Source organism: Pholcus phalangioides, unplaced genomic scaffold (genome assembly GCF_987345545.1).
Source record: "Pholcus phalangioides strain wild (caught in Gottingen) unplaced genomic scaffold, Ppha-v1.0 ptg000007l_1, whole genome shotgun sequence".
NCBI classification, from domain to species: domain Eukaryota; kingdom Metazoa; phylum Arthropoda; class Arachnida; order Araneae; family Pholcidae; genus Pholcus; species Pholcus phalangioides.
The window spans coordinates 26,271,695-26,298,169 of record NW_028301600.1 but is presented as its reverse complement, the minus strand read 5'-3'; the positions used below and the strand labels follow the sequence as shown (position 1 = coordinate 26,298,169).

At 34.2% G+C, this 26,475-nt stretch overlaps 1 protein-coding gene across 1 annotated transcript in view; it reads left to right on the top strand.

Moving 5' to 3' along the window:
- The window catches only part of Synj (synaptojanin), a 50,365-nt gene extending 24,092 nt beyond the window's left edge, over window positions 1-26,273 (top strand). Inside the window, exons 13-23 of the mRNA XM_089232921.1 lie at window positions 4,611-4,716; window positions 5,261-5,401; window positions 8,783-8,975; window positions 9,358-9,516; window positions 13,142-13,292; window positions 13,516-13,582; window positions 14,251-14,466; window positions 15,638-15,713; window positions 17,056-17,284; window positions 17,802-17,980; window positions 25,020-26,273. Of these exons, the coding sequence (XP_089089047.1) occupies window positions 4,611-4,716; window positions 5,261-5,401; window positions 8,783-8,975; window positions 9,358-9,516; window positions 13,142-13,292; window positions 13,516-13,582; window positions 14,251-14,466; window positions 15,638-15,713; window positions 17,056-17,284; window positions 17,802-17,980; window positions 25,020-25,355 (1,853 nt within the window). The 3' untranslated portion in view covers window positions 25,356-26,273. The remainder of the gene's footprint in view (window positions 1-4,610; window positions 4,717-5,260; window positions 5,402-8,782; window positions 8,976-9,357; window positions 9,517-13,141; window positions 13,293-13,515; window positions 13,583-14,250; window positions 14,467-15,637; window positions 15,714-17,055; window positions 17,285-17,801; window positions 17,981-25,019) is intronic.
- Window positions 26,274-26,475: the final 202 nt, after the last annotated feature.

Here is a 26,475-nt window from a genome sequence, read left to right as displayed (position 1 = left end):
TCTTATGAAGATGTGAAGATGTTGATTCTCAGAGAATATGAGCCGTCTGCGCAGGCATGCGTAGAAAATTTCCGGAAAGCAAAATGGTACCAGGAAGAAAACCATGTACAGTTCGCATCCAGGTTAATCACAGAGTGGGAACATTATTGTAAACTCAGGGGGGGGGGGGGCCAACACGATTGAAAAGGTTAATAAATTAATCGTTGTCGATGCTCTAATCAACACCCTACATCGGGAGACTGGCGCACATATCCAGCTGAATACGAGCAAAGAGAAATGGTTGGAACCCATTGGAATAGCCCAGGAGTGCGACAAGTACTTCTTGGCTAAGAATAAATCATTTTTGGTTTCTGGATTCAATAAAGAGAAACCTAGGCACAATGGAGGAATGAACAGGTATGAGGAAAAAGAGAAAGGCCCTCATATCATAGAAAACTCCCAAATTGGGAACCAAGCTTCACCAGTAAGGGGTGGCAGGAGCTGTTTTTCCTGCGGATTGAAGGGACACTTCAAAAAGACTTGCCCACAGTTGAAGGGACAAGGGGGAAGTGGAGGACATCCGAGATCAGGAAAAACAGGGGTGCACCAAGCCTTATTGGGGAGAGACAAGGATCCGGAGGGGGCAGTTCTGGCCAGAATGTCTGGGGAAAGGTATCTAAGGAGCTGCAATAGCCAGTTTAATGAACTCGAAAGGTGTGCTTTGAGCATTAACGGGAAACTGGTGCAGGCGTTAGTTGAGGAAGCGAAATGTCTGTCGTGAGGGCTGATGTGGTTCCCGGGATAACTTTGGAGGAGGCGGCAACCATTTATCTTGAAGGTGCTTTGGGAAATGCTGTTCAGGTTCCGTTGGTACAATTGCCAGTAGCTCTCGCTTCAGGGAAGAACACTAATGTGTTACACTAAGAAACAATGTCTGCTGTAGCCCTGGAGTTGATTGAGGAAATGATCATACACCCCAATACACTAAAAGAACTGAAAGGGACAAAATGTGGATTATCCGACCTTAGGAGATACCAGCAAAGAATGAATAACAACTGGAGAGGAAAAGGATTCAAATTTGTTAGGGTTGTGTGTCATTGAAGAGGCAGATATCAGTAATTTCCCTCAGGATTTAGAGAACACTCTGTCAAATTTAGAAAGATTCTCAAAAGAGCAATGGGATTGCCCAGATTTAGTGAAATTTTGGGAAGCGGCAAGAAATAAGAAATTGGGCTGCTATGTGGTAGATGGTTTGTTATTTCACAAAGATAATATTTTAGGGGAAGCTGTTGGGCAACTAGTAGTGCCTAAGTGTAAGCGCAAAGAAGTTTTGAATTTAGCCCATTCTGTTCAGTGTTCGGAGGGCACAATGGGGCACGAAAAACAAGCCAAAGAATCAACTATTCATTTTTTTGGGATGGTTTGTCAACAGAGGCCAAAAAATTCTGCGAATTGTGTAATGCATGCCAGCTAACGAGAAGAGAAAAGGCTAAAGATAGAGCGCCTATTACACCAGTGGCAAGACCCGATCTGCCATTCCAAGTGCTAAATGTGGATATAATTGGTCCCATAGATCCACCGAGTTCGAAGGGACATAAATATATTTTATGTTTAGTGGACCAGCATACACGTTGGGCGGAAGCCATTCCATTGGGTAGTTTTTCAGCAAAAAGTACTTGTGAGGCGTTGTGGCAAATCTTTTCTAAAACTGGGATACCCAATGTGATAGTGTCGGATAATGGAACGCATTTCAATTCGTCCTTGACCAAAGAGTTCGAAAAAGTACTTGGGATAAGTCCAAGATTTTCAACCCCTCAGTATCCGCAATCCAATGGATTGGTGGAACGGTTTAATCAAACATTGAAGCGTATGTTGCATCATAAGTGAAATGGGTAGGAAATGGCATGAACACGTACCCTACATTTTATGGGCTTATAGAGAAGTACCTAATAGTACAACGGGGGTGGCACCGTTTCAACTACTGTATGATAGACCCCCAGAAGGTCCGTTATCGATTTTGAAATCTTCCTGGACCGAAAAATATCACAACGCTCAACTGAACACTATGCCCACTTTGCTAAGTGGGCATAAAGAAACTCAAGAACAGACTACATAATGTAGCAGATTTAGCTAAGCTAAGTTCGGAGGTGATGCAAGAATGTATGGGTAAATATTACAACCTGAGGTCAACGGATAGAACTTTTAATGTGGGAGATACGGTTATACTGTTGATTCCCGATTCCACTAATAAGTTATACTCACGATGGCAAGGGCCAGGTACAATTGTGGAACAAAAGAACCAACATTCATTCATAGTTGAACTAGAAGACGGTAGTCGCAAACATGTGCATCAGAACAAAATTTGGAAATATATAATTAGGGCAAATGCAGTGAATGTAATTTTCGAGGGGGAGGAGGATTTCGGACAGATTTGATTGAACCACCCACAGCCGAAATAGCACATCCGGTCGGTTGTGTGGCTAAAAAGGATTCATCAATAAGGTTATGCGTTGATTTCAGGGTGCTTAACGCAATTACACAAGTGCTTAATTACCCAATGAAGGATGCACAAGAATTGCTATATATGGCTGGAGCGGCAAACTAGTTAACAAGTTTAGATATGTTGCATGGTTATTGGCAAATTAAGATGGATGAGGGCAGTAAACGTTTGACCTCCTTTGCCACTCATAACGACACATATCAGTGGAAAACAATGCCATTCGGATTATCCGGTGCGGCAGGGACATTTCAAAGGGAAATGAATAACGTTCTGAGAAACCACCAAGTGTATGCACAAGCATATATGTAGACGATATCATAATTTTTTCTAACAGCTGGGAAGAACATAAACACCACCTCATTTCAGTTTTTCAGGAATTAAGGAAATCAGGTTTCACAGTTAAATTAGAGAAATGTAAGTTTGCTCAGAAGGAACTGAAATACTTGGGACATAAGATAGGTGGGGGGAATGACGCTCCAGATGAAGAAAAAATTGCTGCTATAAGAGAACTAAAGATGCCAGTCACTAAGAAGGACGTTAGATCAGTGCTTGGGCTTATGGGGTTCTATAGAAATTACATACAAAATTTTGCAGAGTTATCGAGTCCCCTGACAAATCTGACAAAATCAATCATTTCAAATCCCATCCCGTGGGATGAAGAGGCAGATGCGGCTTTCGAGAAACTTAAAGAGCGGCTGTGCAACGTGACCAAGCTGGCAACACCAAATTTAGAATTGCCGTTTCAGTTACACACTAACGCATCTAACTTAGCAGTAGGTTGTTGCTTAACTCAAGGGGTTGAAGGCAGATACCAGCCTATCGCTTTCGTGAGCCAGAAGCTGAACAACACACAAAAGAGATGGGCAAGTATAGAGAAAGAAGCTTGGGCTGTATTATTTGGGCTGAGAAAGTTTGAAAAATGGATCCATGGCCTGAATGTGGAGATTATAACGGATCACAACCCTTTGAAGTACTTGACCAAAATGACTCCAAACAGTCCAAAATTGTTACGGTGGTCGTTAGCCCTACAAAGATGGAATTTAAAGATCACTCACAAGGCAGGAGCGCAGCATTTGGTAGCCGATGCTCTATCGAGGTTAAGTAGAGAAAATTGGGATTAAATCATAAAAAAGAGTAAATCTTTTTTTTTGTAAATAAGGCTAGTTATAAGATTTTTTTTGGTTATTAATTATAAGCAGATCAAGAGAATATGGTAAATGTTTCTTTTATTAGTATTATTATTTAACATATACACAGTATCCAGCTTTCTTGGGGTGAAGGAAACTGTTCACTTTACTCTGTTATTACTCCAAGAAAAGGGTCCAGTGCTGTGTGCGCGTGTGAAAAAAAAAAACCACCCATTCCCAGCTGGTTGGGAAACTGTTGCATTTGAAGAAAAAGAAAATGAGGAGAGTCCGTTAATGAGAAGGCTATCTCCCGTTATAAACGGGGGTGAAGAAGCATAATCACCAGGGCTCTTTCTCCCTCTCTACACCATCTCAACGTGAGAAATACGTATGCCAACATAAACAAAGAGGGTCCGAGTCATGGCAAGTCCGTTGCATACTACGGTGCCAACAACAGCGCAAGGAGGAGAAAGAAAAACTCAACCATGAAGGCAGAGTTTTTAATTGTGTTCGGGCGTGTGAGATCCGTGATGACCCTCCACGACGAAAGCGTGGGAATTGTCAAGAGTCAGATAGGGGGACTGAACAGCTGCATACCAGGAGCCGAGGGACGGAGGAGAGAGAGAGGTGGACAAGGAGAGGAGGTGACAAAAAAGAGAGACATTCTAGGAGGGAACGTACAAACGAGAGGATGTAAGCAGCTCATATGAAGAGCTGGCTAACCAAATTATACATACGATGTAATAAGTGTACATAATTAACATATATACATTAATTAAAAAGAAAATGTACCTAGCAGAAAAAGTGTGGTTCTTCCAGTGTTTCAGCTGCATCGTTTTTATAGATATTTTAATGAACATAGATTTATTTTGGACCAAAATTTATTTATTTTATTTTGTGTCTTTTTTTTTTGTAATAATTTAAAATTCAGCAATGATGATAACAAAGAAAGTTTATGCAACAATGACTACAATGTGTTTATAATGTTTCAACTATGTTTTCAGCATTGATTAATATCACTGATGATGAAAAAGGCATTCCTGTAGATATTTTTGCAATAGGATTTGAAGAGATCGTAGATCTGAGTGCAAGCAACATAGTGGCTGCCAGGTATTATTTTCATTCAATGAAATAAATATCATTGTCTCATGCCCGATGACTAAACCCGTGCTAATCAAATTCTACGTTCGTACGTTTCGATGGAATCTCCTGAAAATTTAATAATTCTAGCCACGTATGTCGTCAAGTTTTACGCTCCAACTTGGTTTGCTATGAAAACTCACCCTTCCTGTGTTTATTCTATTCTAGTGTTCATTTAGAGGAACATTTTTTTTATTGAATTTTAACAATTAGCGAATGAAATATGAAATTTCAAATGTATAGCTATTTGAAAAAACAAACATAAAAAAATTCAAAATAATAATATGCATGTCTCTGTTTAATACTCATTTTTGGTTCATAGTGTTAGGGTGATGTTCTCAAAATTTAAGTTTTACAAAACGATAGAAAAAAATTACTGCATATATGTTTTTGTGTGCACCTTTATAAAAGGAAAACCTGTCTAAAATGGGCAATAATTTCAGTCTCTTGATGTTTCATTTTATACAGGTTTCACTGTATTACAAAATATTTTAACTCCCTTTCTCATTATTAGCACTCAGAATCAAAGAGAATGGATGACAGAACTTCAGAAAACAATATCACGAGACAACAAATATATCTATATTGCATCTACACAGCTTGTTGGAGTATGCTTATTTTTGTTTTCTTTGGCAAAGCATGCTCCACATATAAGGTGAGTTGGCATTTTTGTTCAGTTTTATGAATTTTCTTAGTTAATCTCTCACAATAAGTATTTTAAAACTGAAAATTGTTCATTTGCATTTCCTAATGTATCAGCATTATTAAATACCCCATTAATAAAGTTGTTATTATAAATTCAGACATACATTACAAGGGGTGGGGGTGAAAAAGTTTTGTTTCAAAACAAATGGCTGAAAAAATATATATGTATATAATAATTAATATAGCAAAAAAAAAAAAAAAAAACATTGAAAAAATGTATATTAATGAATAGTTGAAGTGCCAAATTAAAAGCTTTGCCAAGTAGCTTTTTTTCACCTTTAATAGTAGAATTAAAGTAAGAAGTAAAGTAGAATTAATAGTAAGAAGTGCTATTTTTTCTTTTCTTATTACTTTTTATTATTAAATTTAATCTCTGTTCACTATTTTCATGTATATGGGTGGTCGTATATTTATCTATTAATGTATGTATTGTGTGTAATTTTTTTTTCTTTTTTAATATTTGAATTGATACCTTGTGGCATCCACTGGTGCCATATTGTTCTTTCAATTGCATCCATATGCTGTTATTGTACATATTGATTTGATTTTTTTTTTGTATTAGATGTATTGTAACTTTACGATTCAGAGTTTCCCTAAATCATATGTTTGTTAGTTGTTACTTACGTTTGTAAGCCTTGTGGCATGCCTTGTGGGACACAAGAAGTTGTTTCTGTAGGACCCAAATAAAAAAATAAAAAAATAAAAAGTAGAAAACCACTACTTCTGTCTTTCTAGCTTTGATAGCTGCCATTTCATACATTGCTGCATCACTTATTCTTTTTACTTCAGTCATAGCAGTTTACCTCTTCTCTTGACCTATTTTATGGCCACACTTCACCAAAACACCATGTGGCCAGCTGCCTCAGGGGGTTTTACTTTATTCCCCTAAAGCAAAACATGCATCAAACTGGGAGATATTTTTCTTTTGAGGTAGTGTCCTATCGTACAAAATCATTTTTCCCTTTTGGTAACTTGTGCTGAGAACAGTTATAGTTTCATGGGTGGCGCTAATATGCAGAGTAATATGGTAGCTCATCTCTTCATTGCTAGTGATGTGTGGTTTCGTCATTTCCATTTTTACTTAAAGCCTTACACAGTAACTTTCAGTTTTGGTTGCTTTGTTCTAACTAGAATGTTTGTGCACCTTTGTGAAACAGCATATAAAATTGGTTCACCCATTTACTCTTTATCAATGTTACTTTAAAGTACTAAGTTAGATATTTTGTTATGTACTAACTAATTGTATGAAAACAGCTTTTAATTTTTTTCTAATTAGAACTAAAATCACACCCACTAAATGATTTACATGAAAAATATATATATATACGGTGTCCCCTGTAAATGCTAATGCATCCTTTATCTTATCACCCATCTGTGGTAGAGGTATAATTCCAATTTGAAAAAATTCTCAAAAGGCACTTAAAAATTACCTTGTACCCATTTCGAGTGTGAAAATACACTGTCACAAAATAAAATTAAATTTTTATATTGTCCCCCTGTCCTCTAATAGAATCCAATAGAAAGTTGTGACCCTGTCTCTGCTTAGGCAAACATAAAAAGTTCCAAGTTTATAAGTGCAATATTCGCTAAGATATTTGAATTCAGAAATCGGAGAAAAGTTTTGAAAGAACAGCAAAAACAAACATTTATGATGTCCTTTCCACATTTTTTCTCTGATTTTTGAATGTGAATATCTCTGCCAATATTGGACTTAGAAAATTTGATTTTTTGTTGGTCTCAGGTGAGACAGGACAACAACTTTCTAATCAAAAGTTGGAAGACAGGGGAACCGTCTGAAGATTTAGATTTTTTATTTTCTTACACACTGTATTTTCACTCTCGAAACTGGTACAAGGTAATTTTTGAATGCCTTTTGAGCATTTTTTAAATTGAAACTACACCTCTACAATGGACGGTTGATTAGATAAAGCCCGCATTAGCACTTACAGGGCACCCTGTATCTTTATATATATTAAAACCTCAGTAAGTCATCACCCTAATAAGTCATCACTCCAGTTAAATCATCTTTTATTTCAGTCTCGTCCAGCTTCCATATATAACAATGTTATTGAACCCTCAGAGTTACTTTCAACTAATTAGAGGGCCCCCAGAATATTACTTTCCCTCTGTGCCCATGACGCTGTCAGGGCGATTGTGGCAGCTGGCTTAGTCAAATGACTTATTTACAAGACATAACCGTTAATTTTTGGGTTGTTGTTCTGCATTGATTAATATCAATCAGTGGTAAAACTGAATCAATAAATTGAGTAAAATGTTATATCAGTATTTTCATTAATCACATTAATTATGCTAAGCACCATTGTATTTAAGTAAGATTAATGAGGTTGATTAATTTGGGATTTGCCAAGTTCAAAATATTACACTTACCAATACAATACAGTAGAACTTCGGTTAATGAGTGGTTCGGTTAATGAGCAATTCACATAACGAACAAAACTTTTGAAAAATTTTGATTCGATTAGTGAGCGACGATTCGCATTACGAGCAAAAATTTTGCACTTTGTTTATTTATTGTCACGTTTTCACAACTGAGCTGATTTTTCGCTTTTGTCCACACATGTACTATGGAATTGCGGGTGATATTCTCCCTTACAGTCTCCAGTCAGCATGCCTTACTCGAAAAATGAACACCCGTGTACGGGCTTGACTGCTTACGATACCAAACTAGATGTTGCATCGTAACCACATGTATGAGCACTTGAAGTTTTTTTTATAAAATTTTTTTATAAATTATGCTTGGGTAAAAGGTGACTGTAGACAAACTGATGGACCTACATTGCCTGCAACAGCCAGCAAGATCTTATGAAGGGTATGTTTTCTGAGGAAGAGAGAAATGCCTCACTTCAAATAAGGTTAGAGAGATGTGTAATATGTGTGAGAATCTCTGCAAAATTCTGTAGAAAAGAACCAGTCAAATAAAGCTGTAGCAGTGTGCGAGAAATGAATCTGTCCAAGAAAAATGCAAATTCCCCATTTTTGAGAAATCCTAAAAAGGAGGAAAAAACAAGTGTCATTAGATACATTCTTTTTCAAAGCCGGACAAAAAGAATGTGTTTATTATTGTGTTGCATTATTGAATGAAGCCATTTTTTTAGTCACTTTTATGTGAATGAATAATTATGAAACGAATTATACAAATTTCCATTATTTCCTATGGAGAAGTTTGATTCGAATAACGAGCGATTCATATAACTAGCACATTGGTAGAATGAATTGAACTCTCACCGAAGTTGCACTATATTTGACAATGTCCTTTTATTTACTTATCAAAACATTTTCATGTGTTTTTCAACTAAATTTATTATTTCAGGGACGTTTGTACAGATATTGTCAAGACAGGATTGGGTGGTACAGCAGGAAACAAAGGAGCCACTGCTATTCGCATGATGTTCTATAATTCTTCATTGTGTTTTGTATGTTCACATTTTGCCGCTGGTCAGTCACAGGTCAATGAAAGAAATTCTGATTTTCATGAGATAAGGAAAAAACTGTGTTTCCCTATGGTATGATTTTTTTTATTAGACTGGTCATAAAACATAAAACATACATTCAAAACAAGTGAGATAAAGAAGAAAAGACAAAAAAAAAAACAGAAAACACAAAATAACAGACATGACAATGACACTTTGCAACCCCGAGGGACTAAAAATTAATTCATATTGACTCCTTCCAGTGAGTCCATTATTGTTTTTAATATTTAATCTGGATAAGGTTCTATTTTGTTTTGTTTTATGAATTTATTTAGAAAAATATATAATCAACTATGTGTATGATGTTTATTGGTAAAAAGAAAATGACGTGGCTGAGACTAAAATATTATGAAGTGAATTATGAGATATAAGGCATTTTAAATTCATGACTTATTAAAATATCATGATTTTCCAGGGGAGAAACATGGACACACATGACTATATATTCTGGTGTGGAGATTTTAATTATCGTATTGATCTTCCAAATGAGACTGTAAAAGATTTTGTGAAGCAGAAGAACTGGCCAGCATTATTGAGAGCTGATCAACTTAAACAACAGCAGTCTACTGGTCAGGTAAATTCAAATTTATTTCATCTACACATATTGCCAGGCTTAGGAATTTCATGGCCCGGTGCAAAAACATTTTTGCAGGCTTCCTCCAAAAAATGTTTATACAGTCGCTAAATTTTTTGACTTACAAACATAAATCTTGAAGAGGAAAAAATTGTTCAGAAAGAAGTCATTTTATTACACTCATTTTTTAATTATTTCAGGAACGTGTCGATAGTTGAGATCATAATCAATAGAGCCCAGAACTTTGGGGACTAAAAATGGTTGAAATAGACAGGCAAAAAATCACTAATAGTGATTTCTCTCTATCGTTGAAATAGGAACTAAAAAAGGAATTAATAATTTATGGAAGAAATTGTGCAGACCAAAAAAAAAAAAAATTTTTTTATGCAATAAATTCATTACTTCAGGGCCCGCCAAACATCCCAGCCTGAGGGCCCTGCTGCAGGATGTGGGGGGCCATGCTAACATCATCCGCATCCGGTTAACCCATGGCAACACCAAGTTCCCTATCTCTCAGATCACTTATTCATGTTTAAATGGAGCTCGAAACAGGGAAAGGGAACTTTCTGATGTGAAAATTAATACTGAGAGTTGGAAAAATTGAAAAAAAACATTTCTTTTGTTTCTCAATGCTCAAAATATTCAAGTTTTGCATATTATAACCTCTGAAATGCACCAATAGACTTAAAACTATGTATGTTAAAATATACATTTATGGCAGAAAAGTTCAAAAAAGACATTTTTACAGAAAAGCTAGAAAATAGGCAAAAAAAGGCATTTATGGCATTTTGCCTGAACTTCTGGACTCTAGTAATTAAACACAATATATTGAAAGGGAATTCATTTTAATTAATTTGACGAAATTTATAAATGATTAATAATAATTAGCATGGTCCATCTCCTTACACTTCATTGTGGCTCAAATCATATTGAACAGACATACATTTCTGATATACTTTTGAAGCGTTTCATCATATTTATCAAATATATGTTGCAATTCAATAACTTTGATAATTTGTTGAACCTTTTATTTCTGTTTTTGCTTCATGTAAATAATAGAAGTAAAGGAATCAAATACTGGGATTCTCAAAGATAAAAGAAAACATTCTGAAACACTTTGGAACTGTATTTGAAAATGTAGATTAATTTAAATTTAAAATATAGACATTGCTCAAAAAGGTACTCAAGATAATTGTTATGCCGCATAAAGTTTATTCTTAAATTTTCATATTTACTTGTATATTATTATGTATCAACATCATATTCTCACTCACCCTCAAAGACAATATATAATGAATATATATTAATCACTCACCAGACACCACCTGGAGCGATAACCTTTTACACCATTTATCAAGCATCTCTCTTTATGGCACCTCACATATTTGTTTCCCTCATGATCTCGCTTCACATACTAAGTGGCTTGCTTGAGAAATTAAAGATGCATAGACACAAAGGATCCTGAAGTGCATAGCACTTCAACACTAAGGACTACACCCTCATGGAACTCAAGAGAAGGAGTTTGTGTGTATTGTTAAAGGAGTTGTTTTCAGTTTCAGTTTCTTTGTTCAGATGAACAACTGATGTGATTGGTTAATAAGGTGCTTTTGCACTAGTCACATATTAAGAAACCGAAGAATGAAAAGGAAAAGGTGTTTTGGATTCCAAATGGTAAAATCCGGATTGTGGCAATAGCAATGATTCATAAGATGAAACGTCACATCTTTTCTAATGCCAGAGATATTTTGAAAAACAAGGATGTTATGGCGTGACAACTTTTATGTGTCATGATTATACTTTCATATATTGACATCAATGTTGTTGATGGATCCCAACAAATTATATCTAATTAAATGAATGCGCAGCGATTCTCAGCGTGGGAAAGAATGTATGAAGATTTTAACTTCTAATTAATATTTGAAATGAGATTTTGGACTTTTAGAATGAATAAATACTTTAAAGGGGAAATTGCGATCATGACATAATCCTTATGACGAGTTTTATGAAAACGCTATAAGTGGAACTCGCTGTATATGAGCTCTTCAATGTTATTGTTTAAAACCAAGGGTTTCTTGCCACAAATAAAATCCAAGATTGCAATCTTAATATTTGAATATTCAAATTCAAAATGGCACCCTGGTATATATAGCTTGTCAAATATTAACAACGCTAGCTGCAATTAGCCTAAACCTCAGGCATAATTTATTTAATAATAGGCAAACACATTGTCTTATCAGAGAATGAACTACCAAGCAATGTAACCTATTTCCTAAATTTTCATACCTTTTTGCTCTTAAATGCTTTTATTCATGAACTCTCTGTTCATGAAACAAAATGTCTCTAATGTCGGTGCTGTACTAAATGAGTAATTAAATTGAGGGAAAAAATCAGAGAGAGACGTTTTACCTTTTTTTTTTGGAAGTTTAGTAGTAGAAATTGCCAAAATTTAGAATATATACATTGTATATTCATCTTCCGGAACATATGAGAGAATAATTCCCAGATGATGGTGTTAGAAAATTTCGAAGAAGTTCTCAAGCCTCCTGTCCTTATGGAAACATGACAGTTCAGAGGTTCCCAGGAAGACATGCAATTAACACGTTGCAGGACAGTTGAAGTTGCCTCGCTCTGGGGCAGTCATCATCTAGAGATGCCTATGTCACAGGCTACTATTGCCAGTGGAAGCACCGCCAGATGAAACTACAAGCATTTACCTTGTGCACACTATTGGTACCTCCAGACCAGATGTTAACTCCAACAAGAAGGGAGGTTTTCAAGGGAAAAAATTACTAGATTTCTTTTGTGTTGTCCCTTTTCATTTGATGCCCTAAGCATGTTTTTTTCCCTTGGTTAATGTAGCCCTGTTATTTTTTTAATAGCAAAAAGAGAGGTCAGACTTTTTTCAGGAGTAAAGAATGTCACCACCTGCATACTCTTTTCCTTTTCAAAATAAGCTAATGCCATACCTAATAACACTAAAAATGATATTATAGGGGCTTCAAACTGAAAGCCTCCTTTCACAATCAATAATAGTTTAATGGGAAAAAAAAGTTAAATTGTAATCAAAAATGTAAAAACTTCTGCTGAGAAAGAAAAGGGTTTCTTTTGGAAGAATTGCGGTCCCTGAAATTTTGCGGCCCGGTGTGACAGCACCGTTTGCACCCCCTAAGTCCAGCCCTGCATATTACACAGGTACATGAATTGATAATAATCTCATGGATATATACATGGGATGGGATGAGGAACAAAAGATCATAGTATGACCAGATGAGCTCTTTTACAAAGCCCTCTTTTACAAAGTGACTTGACAGATGGAACGACTTTCTCTAACTTGGTAACATCACAATGCAATTTGACTGCATGTATGTAAGAGAGTTCAGAAATTTGTACTCTTTTGTCTCTTACTAAGCCATTCAATGGAAGAGCTATTTTTATTGACTATCTTCTTTCAAGAAATTATGGAGTAATGAATTTTTTTTGATATGGTGTGTGATAAATACAATGAATGAAATTATTCAGTGGTTTTATATCCGCTCCAGTTTTTGTTGTGAATGTGCAGCTTTATGTTTGCAGAAATATGACTTTTTTTGTACTTGTAATAAATATTTTATTCTGAATTTCATAGGTTTTTACAGATTTTGTTGAAGGTCATATCAATTTTGCACCAACTTATAAATATGACATTTTTTCCGATGATTATGATACAAGTGAAAAAAACCGTATACCTTCATATACTGACCGTGTACTCTACAGGAAAAAAAGCTTATCTGGAGAAGGTTGGTGAAATTTGTATCTCTAATTAAGATTTTAATTGCACATATTGAATAGTTCTTGATATCTTTAAGGTATAACCAATCATTCTGACATCAAGTTTTATTTAGACAAGAGAAGAGATTAGTCTATGAACATATCTCGTAAAACTTTCAACTATCAATTATGCGAATGTTTTTACACATTCTTTCCACTGATATAGAACTAAATAGTATAATTTATTTCCAGATGATATGTGGTTATCTTCAAAAATTGTATATTATGGCAGAGCTGAACTCAAAACATCTGATCATCGGTAAGTTATTAATTTTTTTTTGTTTAAAAATATGAGTATTTACCAGGTGAGTACTATACAGCATTTGTTAATAGACTGGATAAGTTTAAATTTGACAAATTTCTTTTGAAATATCTGCAGTGTAGTTACAGCATAAATAAAGTTTATAATATTAAAAAGAAAAATATATGAAACGATGAAGCGATTGCTTTCTATAAGAATGGCCATTCTTATTATTATCTTCAGTAGATTCAAGGTCAGTAGATGTAAAAAGTAGGATACATTAGAAACGATTTCATCAAAATCTACACTAACTTCATGAAAGCAGCATTGACTTCTTTTTCTGTTAGATTGAAGATTATGACATATAATTCTTCAGCAATATTGTGTTTAAATTGTTTATTTATTGTTGTATTGTTTTTACTTCAACAGCATAATTGGTGTGTCACTTTGTTCTTACCCTCGTTTCCTGTAACAGTATCATCTTCCAAATTTTTGAAAATACTTGACCAACGTAATTTTGTGATAGGTAGAAAAATAAGAGACACAATACGTAATACATACACCTGATATGAAATAAACATTCCCTAATTTTCACACAGTTAATTTTTTTTTCTGAATTTTTTTTAGAAATTATCATTATGTGAAACAGATTCACAATATTTATTTGTATACTTATATTTTTGCAGCCCTGTGATTGCTACTTTTGATATAGACATATTGAAAGTTGATAAATCAAAAAGATTAGAAATATTCCAAGAGATATTATCAGTTGGACCTCCGGATGGAACAATTATTGTTGAAAATGAAAATAAAGATGTGTGTGTAGATATTGACGAAGTGCTGCCAATGATTATGAGTTTTGAGCCCTCATTCAAAGATACAGATAAAAATGTTTGTATGAGGTAAAACAATTTTCTATTACTTATATCTTTTTGAGTGGGAGCCCTGTATTTTGGAAAAATAATTGAGGTGCCACATTTTCCTAAATCATCAAATCAAATTGCATCGAATTTCCCCATTTTTATAAGGTTTGGAGGAATATTACTGAATTTGATGAATGTAAAAAAATATGTTTCTCTAATTTTTGCTAAAGTTTAGAATGTGATCTAATCATTTTTTAAAAATCCATTGTAAGTTTAGTTGCTTTGATAAAAATAATTCAGTATTTAAAATAATCTCTACATACTAGATGCATCAACAATGCAATTATAGTTTTTAGTTTTTTTTTACTTGATAATACTGTTCTCATTCATTTGAAATTAAATTGAAAGAATTGAAGCAATTTTTTTTCACAAAACAATATCAAGTTTATTTAATTTCTATGTTAAAGTTATTCAACTTAAGTTTATTTAATGCGGTATAGTCAATACATATATGTATAATGCAGCATTTTGACACAACCCAATCAAGTTCATGGGTGTCCCCTTCCATTTGTGATTTGGTCAGCTCATTTCTGCATCTGATACATGTGGATGGAAAAAAACAAAAACCTTACTCTATCAAGTTGAATTATCGTAGGTTAAAAGCTAAGGAATAAAATCCAAAAAGGACAAAATTCAAATAAATCAACCAGAACACAAGTAAATGTAAATGAAATAATGCCATGGGGTCTAAACATGTATCCTTTAGATGAATCTTATGAAGCCTGGAACAAAGTTCATATCTGAAGTCAATTTTGACACACAAAATCAGCATTTTTGTTAGTAATCACTGCTGAACAGGCAAGAGATTTTGTGCAGAGTGTTCGGTAAAAGCTTGTTCTAAGATATTAAAAATGTGTATAAAAAATAATGGATGGTAAAAAATTAATTACATGGTTATGCTTATCACCATTGATACAATTTTGTTTCTGTCATTTGTTATTTTTTTTGTAACCAATTGGCTTTCATTTTTTAAATATACCTCTCACAATCTGCAGATTATAGACAGGAAATATGGTATTTATGACTAAAAGAATTATGTATTGACTAAATCCATGTATATTTATTTTACAATACAGCAGTTATCTCCTTGTTGTCTTGTTTTGTTCTTTGTTGTTATTGGACTAGTTGACAAATATTAATTTTCCTTTAGGGTCATGGGAAATGCGGTTTGGGCCAAATTCAGCTGTGGGAAAATTGCTTTAGATGTTGTGGAGCAAAGCAAGCTGGTATCTTGACAAATATTCAATTACATATTTATCCTTGCATGTGCATGGAATACTAATTTTTCATATTTTTATCAGTGTTTCTAATTTTAAAATACTATAGTGGAATTAAAATGAATAAAGTAAACTTTAATAAAAAGGGTGGATACTATTGACCACCCAATAATTACATTATATCTTGTGAAAAATTAAGATACATCGGCAAGAATAATGTCACAGCCAAAAAACCCTTGAATTTGAGTTAATTCCATATTCAAAACAACAATTTTTTTCTCTACAAGTCAGTAATATCAACATTCCTGTAGCTACAAAACTAAGCAGCAAAAGTTTCACTTTAGTAGACAGTCTTTTGTATTAAAAAAGTGAAGTTTTTCTTTTCGTTATTCTGCAATTTGAAGTTTTTTGAGTTGTGATGTTATTCTTGCCAGTGTTCGATATGGAAAAGTTTCTTCACAGTTTTTTATTTGACGAATAATTAAGGAGTTACAATGATTTAAAAATTTATTACATCACTTCATAAGCACTGAATGTACATCAAACGTATAATTTGCCATTTTTGAAGCTGTAAAAATGCTATTAACCCTAACAGAAATAGAGAAAGGTGTAAAAATGTGCAAATCAGTTTTTTCCTTGCAGTTTTCAAATTTCTATGCAGTTGCTATACCCAAAAATAAGAATAGTTTTGCTCTGATCAAGTTGTACAATGTCTGCGTTCATTTTATTTATTTTGCTTGAATTAATAAAGTATCACTAACTAGCTAACTACTTTGAGATGATATTTTTGTCCAGTTCCGATTTAGAAGTTTTTGAAGATTTACATGTTGCATCATGGGTTTTGATTGTAATTCTGCAACACAAATAACTTGATTAACGCAATAAGCTTGTTGAATGATATCAATTGCAGTTACAAATTGTCAGAAGTAAAATATTTGAGAAATGTAAGTAAATAAAATATGGGGAAAAAGTAAGTAAATAAAATATGGGGAAAAAGTAAGTAAATAAAATATGGAGAAAAAGTAAGTAAAAAAATTTTGATAAAACCACATATCATTTTAATGTATACACGTTATTAATGTTCAAATTTACTGGTTGGGGGAGCATAAAATGACTTAAGATTTTATATATTTATTATATATATATATATATATTATATATATATATAATATAAAAGCTCCCTGGTGAGTAATGCATTGGACAAAATGTAACAAAGTTTGGTGAACGTACGCAGTGGAACATATGGTTTTGATTTCTGAAGAAAACAAATTAGCTATTATAGTGTGTTATACTTATATATGCCATACTATGCCCTTTTCCTATTTCATGCTATTTTTTGCATTTTGCATAGGATAACACCACTGCTGAAATAAAGCTTAAGACACCAGAGTGGACATCTGTAATTTACAAAGAACTGAAGCTATGTGGAAATAATACAGTCTCTTTGTATGGAAATATTACAGAGATGCAACGGATAAATAATTGTCCTTTTAACGAGCTTAGTTGCAATAAGGAGGATATAATGAACAGTGAAATACTGAAGTGTCTAACTTCAACAAATGTGTGTGGTATAGATGAGGGTATGTTAAGTTTACTTAAAATTACTCTAAGGAAAAAGTATTTATGTGTTGTATATTATTTGATGCAAATAATTTCCAGTATATGTTTTCAGAGAGTTAGACAGATTTTTCTCATCCCAATACATCAAGAAAAAATATTTTTTTTCGGGATATTATGGCGAGGTGAACACAGACAGAAAAGTCACCTGGTCTCTGGAAATTGAACCCAGGTCATCCTGCAAACCAACTTTACTTTCCAAGTTCACCTCAGCTTAATATCCAGAAAAAGGTATATTTCCTTGATGTATTGGGCTAATAAAAAGCTGTCTCACTCTCTCTACCATCCCATTTAGATGTTATTTGATGTAGTTAAGGGAAGTTACTAATGATTTAATAAATGTTAGCGTCAAATTTTTAAAACTTTTTCCTAGTTATAATAGATGACTAATTAATCTTAATTCACTTATTTTATTTAGTAATTTTGTTCTCCAGTATCAAATGTGTTCTTTTAAATCGAATTTTGGTTTCATAAATTCAGATATAATAGATATTGAAGATGAAGATATTCCAAAGTCACAAAATTCATCAGGAAGAAGTTCTCCAATACTGGAAGATTTTAGATCTAGTAAAACTGGGGCAGTCTCTAAAATTCCACCACGTCCACCTCCACCAAAGCAAGGAGCAAGTCATTCATCACAGCGTGCTCAACCACCTCAGGTGCTTTCTATTCCAAATTTGTACCCTGCTACAATTAGTCTATACATTTGCATTCACACATGCTATTTGCCATTATACTTAGAATAGCAAAAAGTTTTTTCAGTGTTTGTCTTGAAGCATTACTCATACATCTTCATTGGATCTACACACAAAGTTTTTGTTCGAACAAAAGTGTCATTTTAAGACTAATTGCTGTTATTTCATTTCCCACCCACTTCATCAGGCCCTATTGATACAATGTATGCTTGATGCCATAATAGCAACCACACACTAGAGAGACAGAAGACTTCTATACTTGGTTGTCTCACATCTATAATCACTAAGTTCATGTATATGATGTAGGCCTATACAACTCTGGAAGGTCTGCAAATATGCAAGGTTTATTTTCCGAAAAAGAATGTCACACAAACTAACAAATGACTTGAAAAGATAGAATGAAATGATGATTTATTCCAATTTAACTTAAATACAGTAGCCCTTCATAACACAATTTCCATACCTTATTATAATGGGCATTTTGATATTTCTTGCCTTTCACTATAACCACTGTTAAAAATCTAACTATCATGTTCTAATGATTTTCGGCACTGCCTGGCCAAAAGAAGTCGTATACCTGTAAACTATTTGAAAGATTTCATTAACGTACATGTGCGTGACATTTTTCAATTTGATCTTTCAATAAAATAAGGAAAAAGAGCCCCAACAAAAATGCTGAAGTCTTGTCTCTTAACTCATTGAGACGGTGTAGCCCACAGTGACAGAAAGCAAACCATTGGATTTTTAGTAGTGATCATATGACATTCAACAGGCAAGACGAAAATGCAAACCTTATGTAGACTAGTGCTCATCTATTAGTCTTAAAAAAATCATACTACTTGTATTGCAAGAAATATCTAGTTTATCAAGTCAAAATCAGTTGAAAAACTTCAAAATTTTTCCTTGTCTTACAAGACATCACATGTTAATTGAGTCAAAATTTGTCAAAAATTTTTGCTCAACTTGAAAAATACTCATTATACATATTGTTATATATATATAAAACAATAAGAAGCAAATGATCCAAGACTACTGTGTTCTCAACAAATTCAATACAGGAAGTGATCATCGACTGGTGAGATGTAGAATAAGGCTCAACACTAGAATGGAAAGAGCAAAACTTATCAAAACTACAAAAATTGTCATCAATATGGTAAAGCTTCAAGAACATTGATATAAATTCCAGTTAGAGCTGAAGAATCGATTTGATTTGCTATATAACACCGCTGAGGATGGACAAGATGTCACCACGATGAACAAAACTTTAACCACTACCCTAAAAGAAGTAGCAAAAGAAGTCGCTGGAGAAAAAGAAACCAAACCGGTGAAGAAAATAACAGAGGAAACAAAGAAATTCATGAAAGACTAGAGAGAATTTCAGATTAAGAAGAATGATCCTAAGTCAAAAGTGGAATATGCAGAACTTTGTAAGACATTACGAAAGCGGATTGCAGAAGATGCCAGGAAGTTTAATTCATAGGCGGAGATAGACTTGGAAGTCTGGGGGGCATGATGATGATGTCAATTAACATATACATATATATATTAGATCAGTTGACTCCACCTTTGATGCTGGGGGGCAATGCCCCCACGCCCCCCATATCTCCGCCCATGCTTTAATTGCGATATTGTAAAGAAAGCATTGGAAGATAATAGGAGCTTAAAATCAGCAAAATGAAAACTGTGTGTTCGGAGAAAGGAAATTTTTGCACTAAAAAGGAAAGATGAAACCATTGCAAAAGATGGAAATGAAATTATTAATACTGTTGAGGAATTTTTATAATACTCTATACAAACATGAAGAACAAGATCGGTACAGAGGAAAGGGAGCAGGAAGAAAAGAAAATGGAGCAGAATTTGTACAAGTAGCACCTGTTCTGAAAGAAGAAGTCTACAAGGCTATTAGATGTATGAAAAAAGGGAAATGCCCAGGTAAAAATGGGATTTCAATAGACATTATTAAAGAAGCAGGAGATGAATTTGCCAGTATGCTAGCTGCTTTATTCATAAATTGTCTCACAAAATCGAATGTGCCTAAAGATTGTAATTTACAAAAAGGGTAAAAAAGAGGATATCCAAAACTATCGACCAATCAGTCTCTTATCAATAATTTATAAAATCTTCACCAAAGTGCTGACATGTAGGCTTGAATCCAAATTGGACGAAGCGCAACCAAAAGAAGAAGCAGGATTTCAAAGTGGATTCAGTGCAATGGATCACATCCAAACAATAAGAGAGATGCAAGGAATACGAATTACCATTGTGTATGGCATTCATTGATTTTCAGAAAGCGTTTGACTCTGTCTTCACATCTGCTGTTGTTAAAGCTTAGATGTAATTGGGGTAGAGAAGACCTACATCAATATCATCAAAAAAATATATGACAAAGCAACTGCAACGATTCATTTGGATAAAGGAAAAGCGAAGATTAAACTTGGGAAAGGAGTCAGACAGGGTGATACTATCTCACCAAAACTCTTTACCGCTATTTTAGAAGAAATATTCAGAAAACTGGATTGGGATGAGAAAGGAATTAAAATGAATGGAGAATTTTTATCAACCATTTGCCTTTTTCAGACGACATTGTTGTTATCAGCAGTAATCCAAAGGAACTAGAAGAAATGGTACAAGAACTGGTAAAGGCACATTATTCAGGTGGGCTTGAAAATGAATCTGCAAAAGACTAAAGTTATGTTCAACCGCTTTGCATTCAAGAGGACAATCTTGCTCAACAACACAGAGATAGAAGAAGTAGAAAGCTATGTATACCTGGGACAAGAAATTACCATGGACAATGGAATAATTAATGAAATGAACAGAAGGATCAGGACTAGATGGAGCACTTTTGGCAAACACTGAGTAATTCTGAAGAGTCACATGCCATTATGCCTGAAAAGAAAAGTGTTCAACCTGTGTGTGCTACCAGCACTGACTTATGGAGCTGAAACATGGACACTCACAAGCAAGATGCTACAAAGGCTACATACTACACAAAGGAGCATGGAAACATGTATTCTAGGCATCACAAGGAGAGACAGAAAATGAATCACTTGGATAAGGAACCACACAAAGGTATGTGATATTATGGAAAGAATTGAACATTTAAAATGGAAATGGGCTGGATGTATTGCAAGAAGGGACAACAGATGGACCACAAGTATTCCAGATTGGCACCCCCATGGTATTAAACGTCTGAGAAGGCTTCCCCACGCAAGATGAATTGACAAGATCAGGAAAGTGGCGGAGTCAACTGGATGGCTAAAGCATCAGACAGAGCAAAATGGAAAAATTTAAAGACCGTCATCCAGCAGTGGATTGAAAATGGTTGTTGTTGTTGTTGATGATGATGATATATTTTGAAAAAATGTAGACCCTGAATCAATGTAAACCCTATTACCAGATCCCTACTACCGTCATCCAGCAGTGGATTGAAAATGGTTGTTGTTGTTGTTGATGATGATGATATATTTTGAACCAATGTAGACCCTGAATCAATGTAAACCCTATTACCAGATTCAAAAACTGGGAAAGGAGGATACTTGCATGTGCACCCTTGATAACGTCACTTTTACCAATGTCTACAGCAGATGGTGTCACTGTACTATAGCTGCCAAGTCTCCCGAATTTTTCGGGAATCTCCCGAATTTTAGCTTCATCGCTCGACCTCCCGAAAAGTTCTTAAATCTCCCGAATTTTTACGAAAATCACAAAAATCCCTAATTGTCCCTAAAAATTTCCTACTTCATTAAAAAAATCCCCACTTATGAAAACAATCCCTAAGGAATTTCTTGTGGGGCATGAAGCAGGGCCGTCTTTGCACGAAGCTTCTTTTTTTTCCCCTTTCGAAATGATGTCACACGTCGTAAATGGGGAAATACCCTTTTTAAGGAAGTTTTACAAACCCTCTGATGGTAACAAGAAAGTTGTTTGTCTTATCGTGCAGGGGAATGGCTTAGCAGCCAATAGTCCTGGATAATAATTGAAGATTGTAGTGACGCTCATATGGTCAAAAATTCTTTTGTTGAAGTTACGTACGTGCGATATAACAAAGCATGAATACTGATAAGCAAAAATATATTTAATCAATTTTAAAGATACTTATTCCAATGAATTTCCTTTCATCAAATGTTCCAGAAGAGGGTCGACTTTCCCTTTTTGTACAAGTTGTGTTACGGACATAAACATCGGTCATGGTGGAAAGAGTGACATCATCACTCATGTGAAATGAAAAAAAAAACAAGCAAGTGTCACAAAAAGTCAGTGTTCTTCAAAAATTGACGGTGTTTTCCTTCATCTTCCAATGATTTTGGGGTCATTCGCGCAGAATGTTTGTTCACAGCGTTTCTGATTGAACACAATATTTATTTTTACATCATTGAAGTTTTGACCTCCAATTTCACTTGTTTTTTGCATAGGAATTTTATTCCCAAGGGTTTAACTTCCATGTGTGTAAAATCCCTATTTTAATTTGACTTCAGTTTTTGAGTAGGGATTTTATTCCCTACACTTTAACTTTTATGTTTGGAAAATCCCTATTTTATTTGGAAAAATCGCTATTGTATTTATTAGGGAGTGGTTTTAGGATAAAATATGGGTTTGCGCGAAAATCTCCCGAATTTTCATTTTCAAAAGTTGGCAGCTATGCTGTACTGACAAAAAATTGCCACAACAATAATTTTTCACAACTAAAACGGAATCGCTAAAAAAAGCAAAAAAAAAAAAAAAAAAAAATAATAATAATACTGATCTGTCTCTGTTTGCTGATAATAAATTGTTCTTACCGTCTGGCCAGTTTTATTGCTATGCTTCCTTTTTTATGGAGCATGGGGAGGCTTTCTTTCTCTGCAAAACTTGTCTTTGCTTTGATAGCCTTGTTGGGGGGGGGGGGGGGCTGTTCCACAAAGCGCAGATTGCTGAAGCTCAGCAGTACTTCCAGCTGGCTTGCGGTAGTTGTGCCAGAGGCACTTTGTAGTTTGTGTCAAAGAAAGAAATTTTATTACTTTTCTCTGAGCTGTGTCAGTCCATTCCAATCTAAACTGTTTAAAAGCCTCATTCAGAGCTGTTTTTCACTGTCTTTTTCATATTATCATGGGACATGCTGGTTTATGGTCAGAATATCATCTGTCCTGATTGGACGCAACTTGTGTTCTTGTATTCTGTGAATTTTGATGGTGATTGGTCAAAGTGTGTAAACGTGTAGGAAAAAAACCCACAAAAACTGTCATGTGAATGAACAAATATATATATATATGTTTCAGAGTAAAAAAAAATTTCCCCAGAAAAAAGAAAAGTCAGGAAGTCTTAAAAGGAGGACAAAAGGGCAAATTTTAGGAAATGTAGGAGGACAAAAGGGCAAATTTTAGGAAATGTAGGAGGACATTTGAAATGACATCAAAAAGGAGGATGTCTAATAACCCTAACCCAATGAAAAAGTCGTCATCAGGGGAAACTCCAGGCATGGTTTGATTAAAAAAAAATGGATGTTCCTGATAGGTACTAAGCTTAATAGCACAAAAGTACCAAACCATGTTTCCCAACCCATGCCTTATCAAACCTCTCTTTAAACTGTTTCCTCTTACTCAGATATGTTTGATTTTTTTTTTTTTTTTTTTGTAATTTTGTGTATAACCTGGAAACATTTTAATAATTTCATTTTTTGTATCTTGCCTTGACCTGATAATCCAGATCTTTAAAAATTGTATTAACGTTTATTTTTCTCCATAGATACTTTGCTTCTTTCTGTATTTTTAGCTATTAAGCCTAGCACGACATTAGAAATGCCTACTTTTTTTAGAACGATACTGAATTTTTTCCTGATGATGAATTTCATCAGTTCAAAATATTGTTCACTTACTCATATACAGGTTGTCCCATAAATAGAGGTGCAAACTTTAAGGGGATGTAGAGAACATATCAAAAGACTTGAGAATTGCATAGGAACCCATGACTGGAAACGTCATCATATACTACTAGGAAGCATTGTTTATGACAGCACTGGAGGGGAACTATATGGTTTCTCTTCATTCGAGCTGTAATTGCCATAAGAGGAGCATGGAATGGTATACGAACAGAAAGCTGGCTAAAAAAAAGGGGGGGCGGAATCACATATTTCCCTTCCAGCACTGTCTGAACAGCACTACTTAGCTGGGAATGATGACATTTCCTGTCATTGGGTTTCTATGCAATTCTCAATCCTTTTGATGTTCCTTATCTGCCCTTAAAGTTTGCACCTCTGTTTACAGGAAACCATTGTATATTCATATTCTTTTGTTTTTTTCTTTGAAATTTCTTATAAATTCTGTCACTATGCATACTTTTTTTGAACTAACAAGTGACCGCATGAGCATTTTTTTTCATTCAAAAAGCTATTTTTCCTATGCTGTTGTTTCATAATAACTTTTTTTACTTCCTGTTTCTCACATAAGATGCATATTTTTCTACTATAGATAAATATATATGTTACTGCCAAAGCCCTAAATTAGCCAGTTTGAAAATTGGTTCACATTATCTATGGCAACCCATCATATCACTGCAACAATGCAGTAATATTTTTCTTCAAAATTTGACAGAAAAAACTATATGCCTATATTATTATATAAATAGTTTTTCTTTCAGATATATCTTTCTTCATGGAGCTAACCCAATACAGCTACTACATATAGCCATGTATCACACATTGGTGATGAAAAAAATGGATTTGGTTCCTACTGAACCATTTTACATCAGCACATTGAACATTGGCCAGGGATCTCCAGCCACTTTGCAAATTGGCTGGCTAAAGCCCGAATCATTTCTGCAAATCAAACTCTCAGCCAATTCACAAGTTGCCCACACTTCAGGCTTTAACAGTAACATATACATGCTTTAGCATATAATATTACTTTGAACTTGAAAGCATTTTATTATTGGTGTTTCATATATTATATGAATTTCTTACATAATATTAATTATTTATTTTCTTACTCTGGTGTGTTTTATTTATACCTTTTTTATATGTTTTCAGCGTCCTCCTCCTCCTCGTCCGGCAAGTGAACCATCAGTTCAATCTGTAAAGCATGAAACTGCTACTACTGTTCATTCTTCGCACGACAACACAGCACAAGAAAGCCACATATCCCATCCTCCTCCCTCTGTACCCCCTCCTCCTCCTCCTTCACTTACACACCATGCCAGTGGCAGCAAAGCTTCATCTTGTGTTGAAAAGCTGCCACCAAGTCCAAATCATCCTCCTCAGGTTCCATCTCGGCCAAAATCAATGTCTTCTGTTCCTGTGCCATCCCAACCACCACCTATACCTGCTCGTACAAATATATGTAGCTCACATCCTGCTGAAAAATAAAATATTAGTTAAGGTTGAGCAACATAAATATTAATTTATTAATGCTTGGTTAGTCATGTGTATAGATTCACATAATGGTGAATTTAACAGTTCATGAAATGATTAAACTTGTAACACAAACACACTGATGTTTAGAAATTTATTTTGCTACATATAATTTAAATAACCCACTCAATTTTTATGGTTCTTATAAAATGTAAATTTGAATTGTCAAAAAAATGCAGCTGAATCAGAGAATATGAGTACATGGATGTGCACAGCCTTTCAGTGAGTGTACTAGAAAATAGTTGTCTTTACACCTAATTTATTTTTGTATTTTTCTTAGTTTTGTATTTATAATTTTTTACATGTATTCATTTTCAGAAATAACATTTCTGATTATTTGCTTGAACAAGTTTTATATTTAATTGCATATTCTAATGATCTAGTGCAATGTCTAAAACACTGATCTCAGGTTAAATTATGTATATTTGTTGGTCTCCATGTGTTTGAGGAATTGTTTACAGTGAAATGTCTCTCAAAGCACATAAGAGTGCAATCATTTCTTCATGTTTAATGGATTTGCATTTGTTTTGTGTGTGTGTGTGTATATATATATATATATAAATGGATAGTTATCATAAATATCTGCGTCTATTAAGTGTTCTTCTAAGCATTTGTGGTGTATGATAATGAATATAAATGTGTGAAATACTTGTATAGTTACTAAGTAATGTCCAAAATTATGATAGAATTTTGAAAGCTGTTTTGTACATGAATGCAACTCTGTATAGGGTGCATGGATAATAGCACACGCAGCATTTTACTCACTAACCGCTGATCCTAGAAGCATACTTCTAATTAGGAAAATTGTCCAAATAATGTGCAGAACCCAAATAAACCCAAATAAAAAATTGTTGTCAAGTCTCTCTGAATGCCAAAAAAAAAAAAATTGTAAGTACAATATTCACTGAAATATTAAAATTGGAAAAATGGAGGAAAGTTGGGAAAAAACAGCATTAAATGCAGATAAACCAATTTACCCTCATTTAATTCAGTTTTTTTCAACTTTCCTCCATTTATCAAATTTGAATATCTCAGTGAATATTGCATTTAGAAACATGAATTTTCTTTTTGTTGA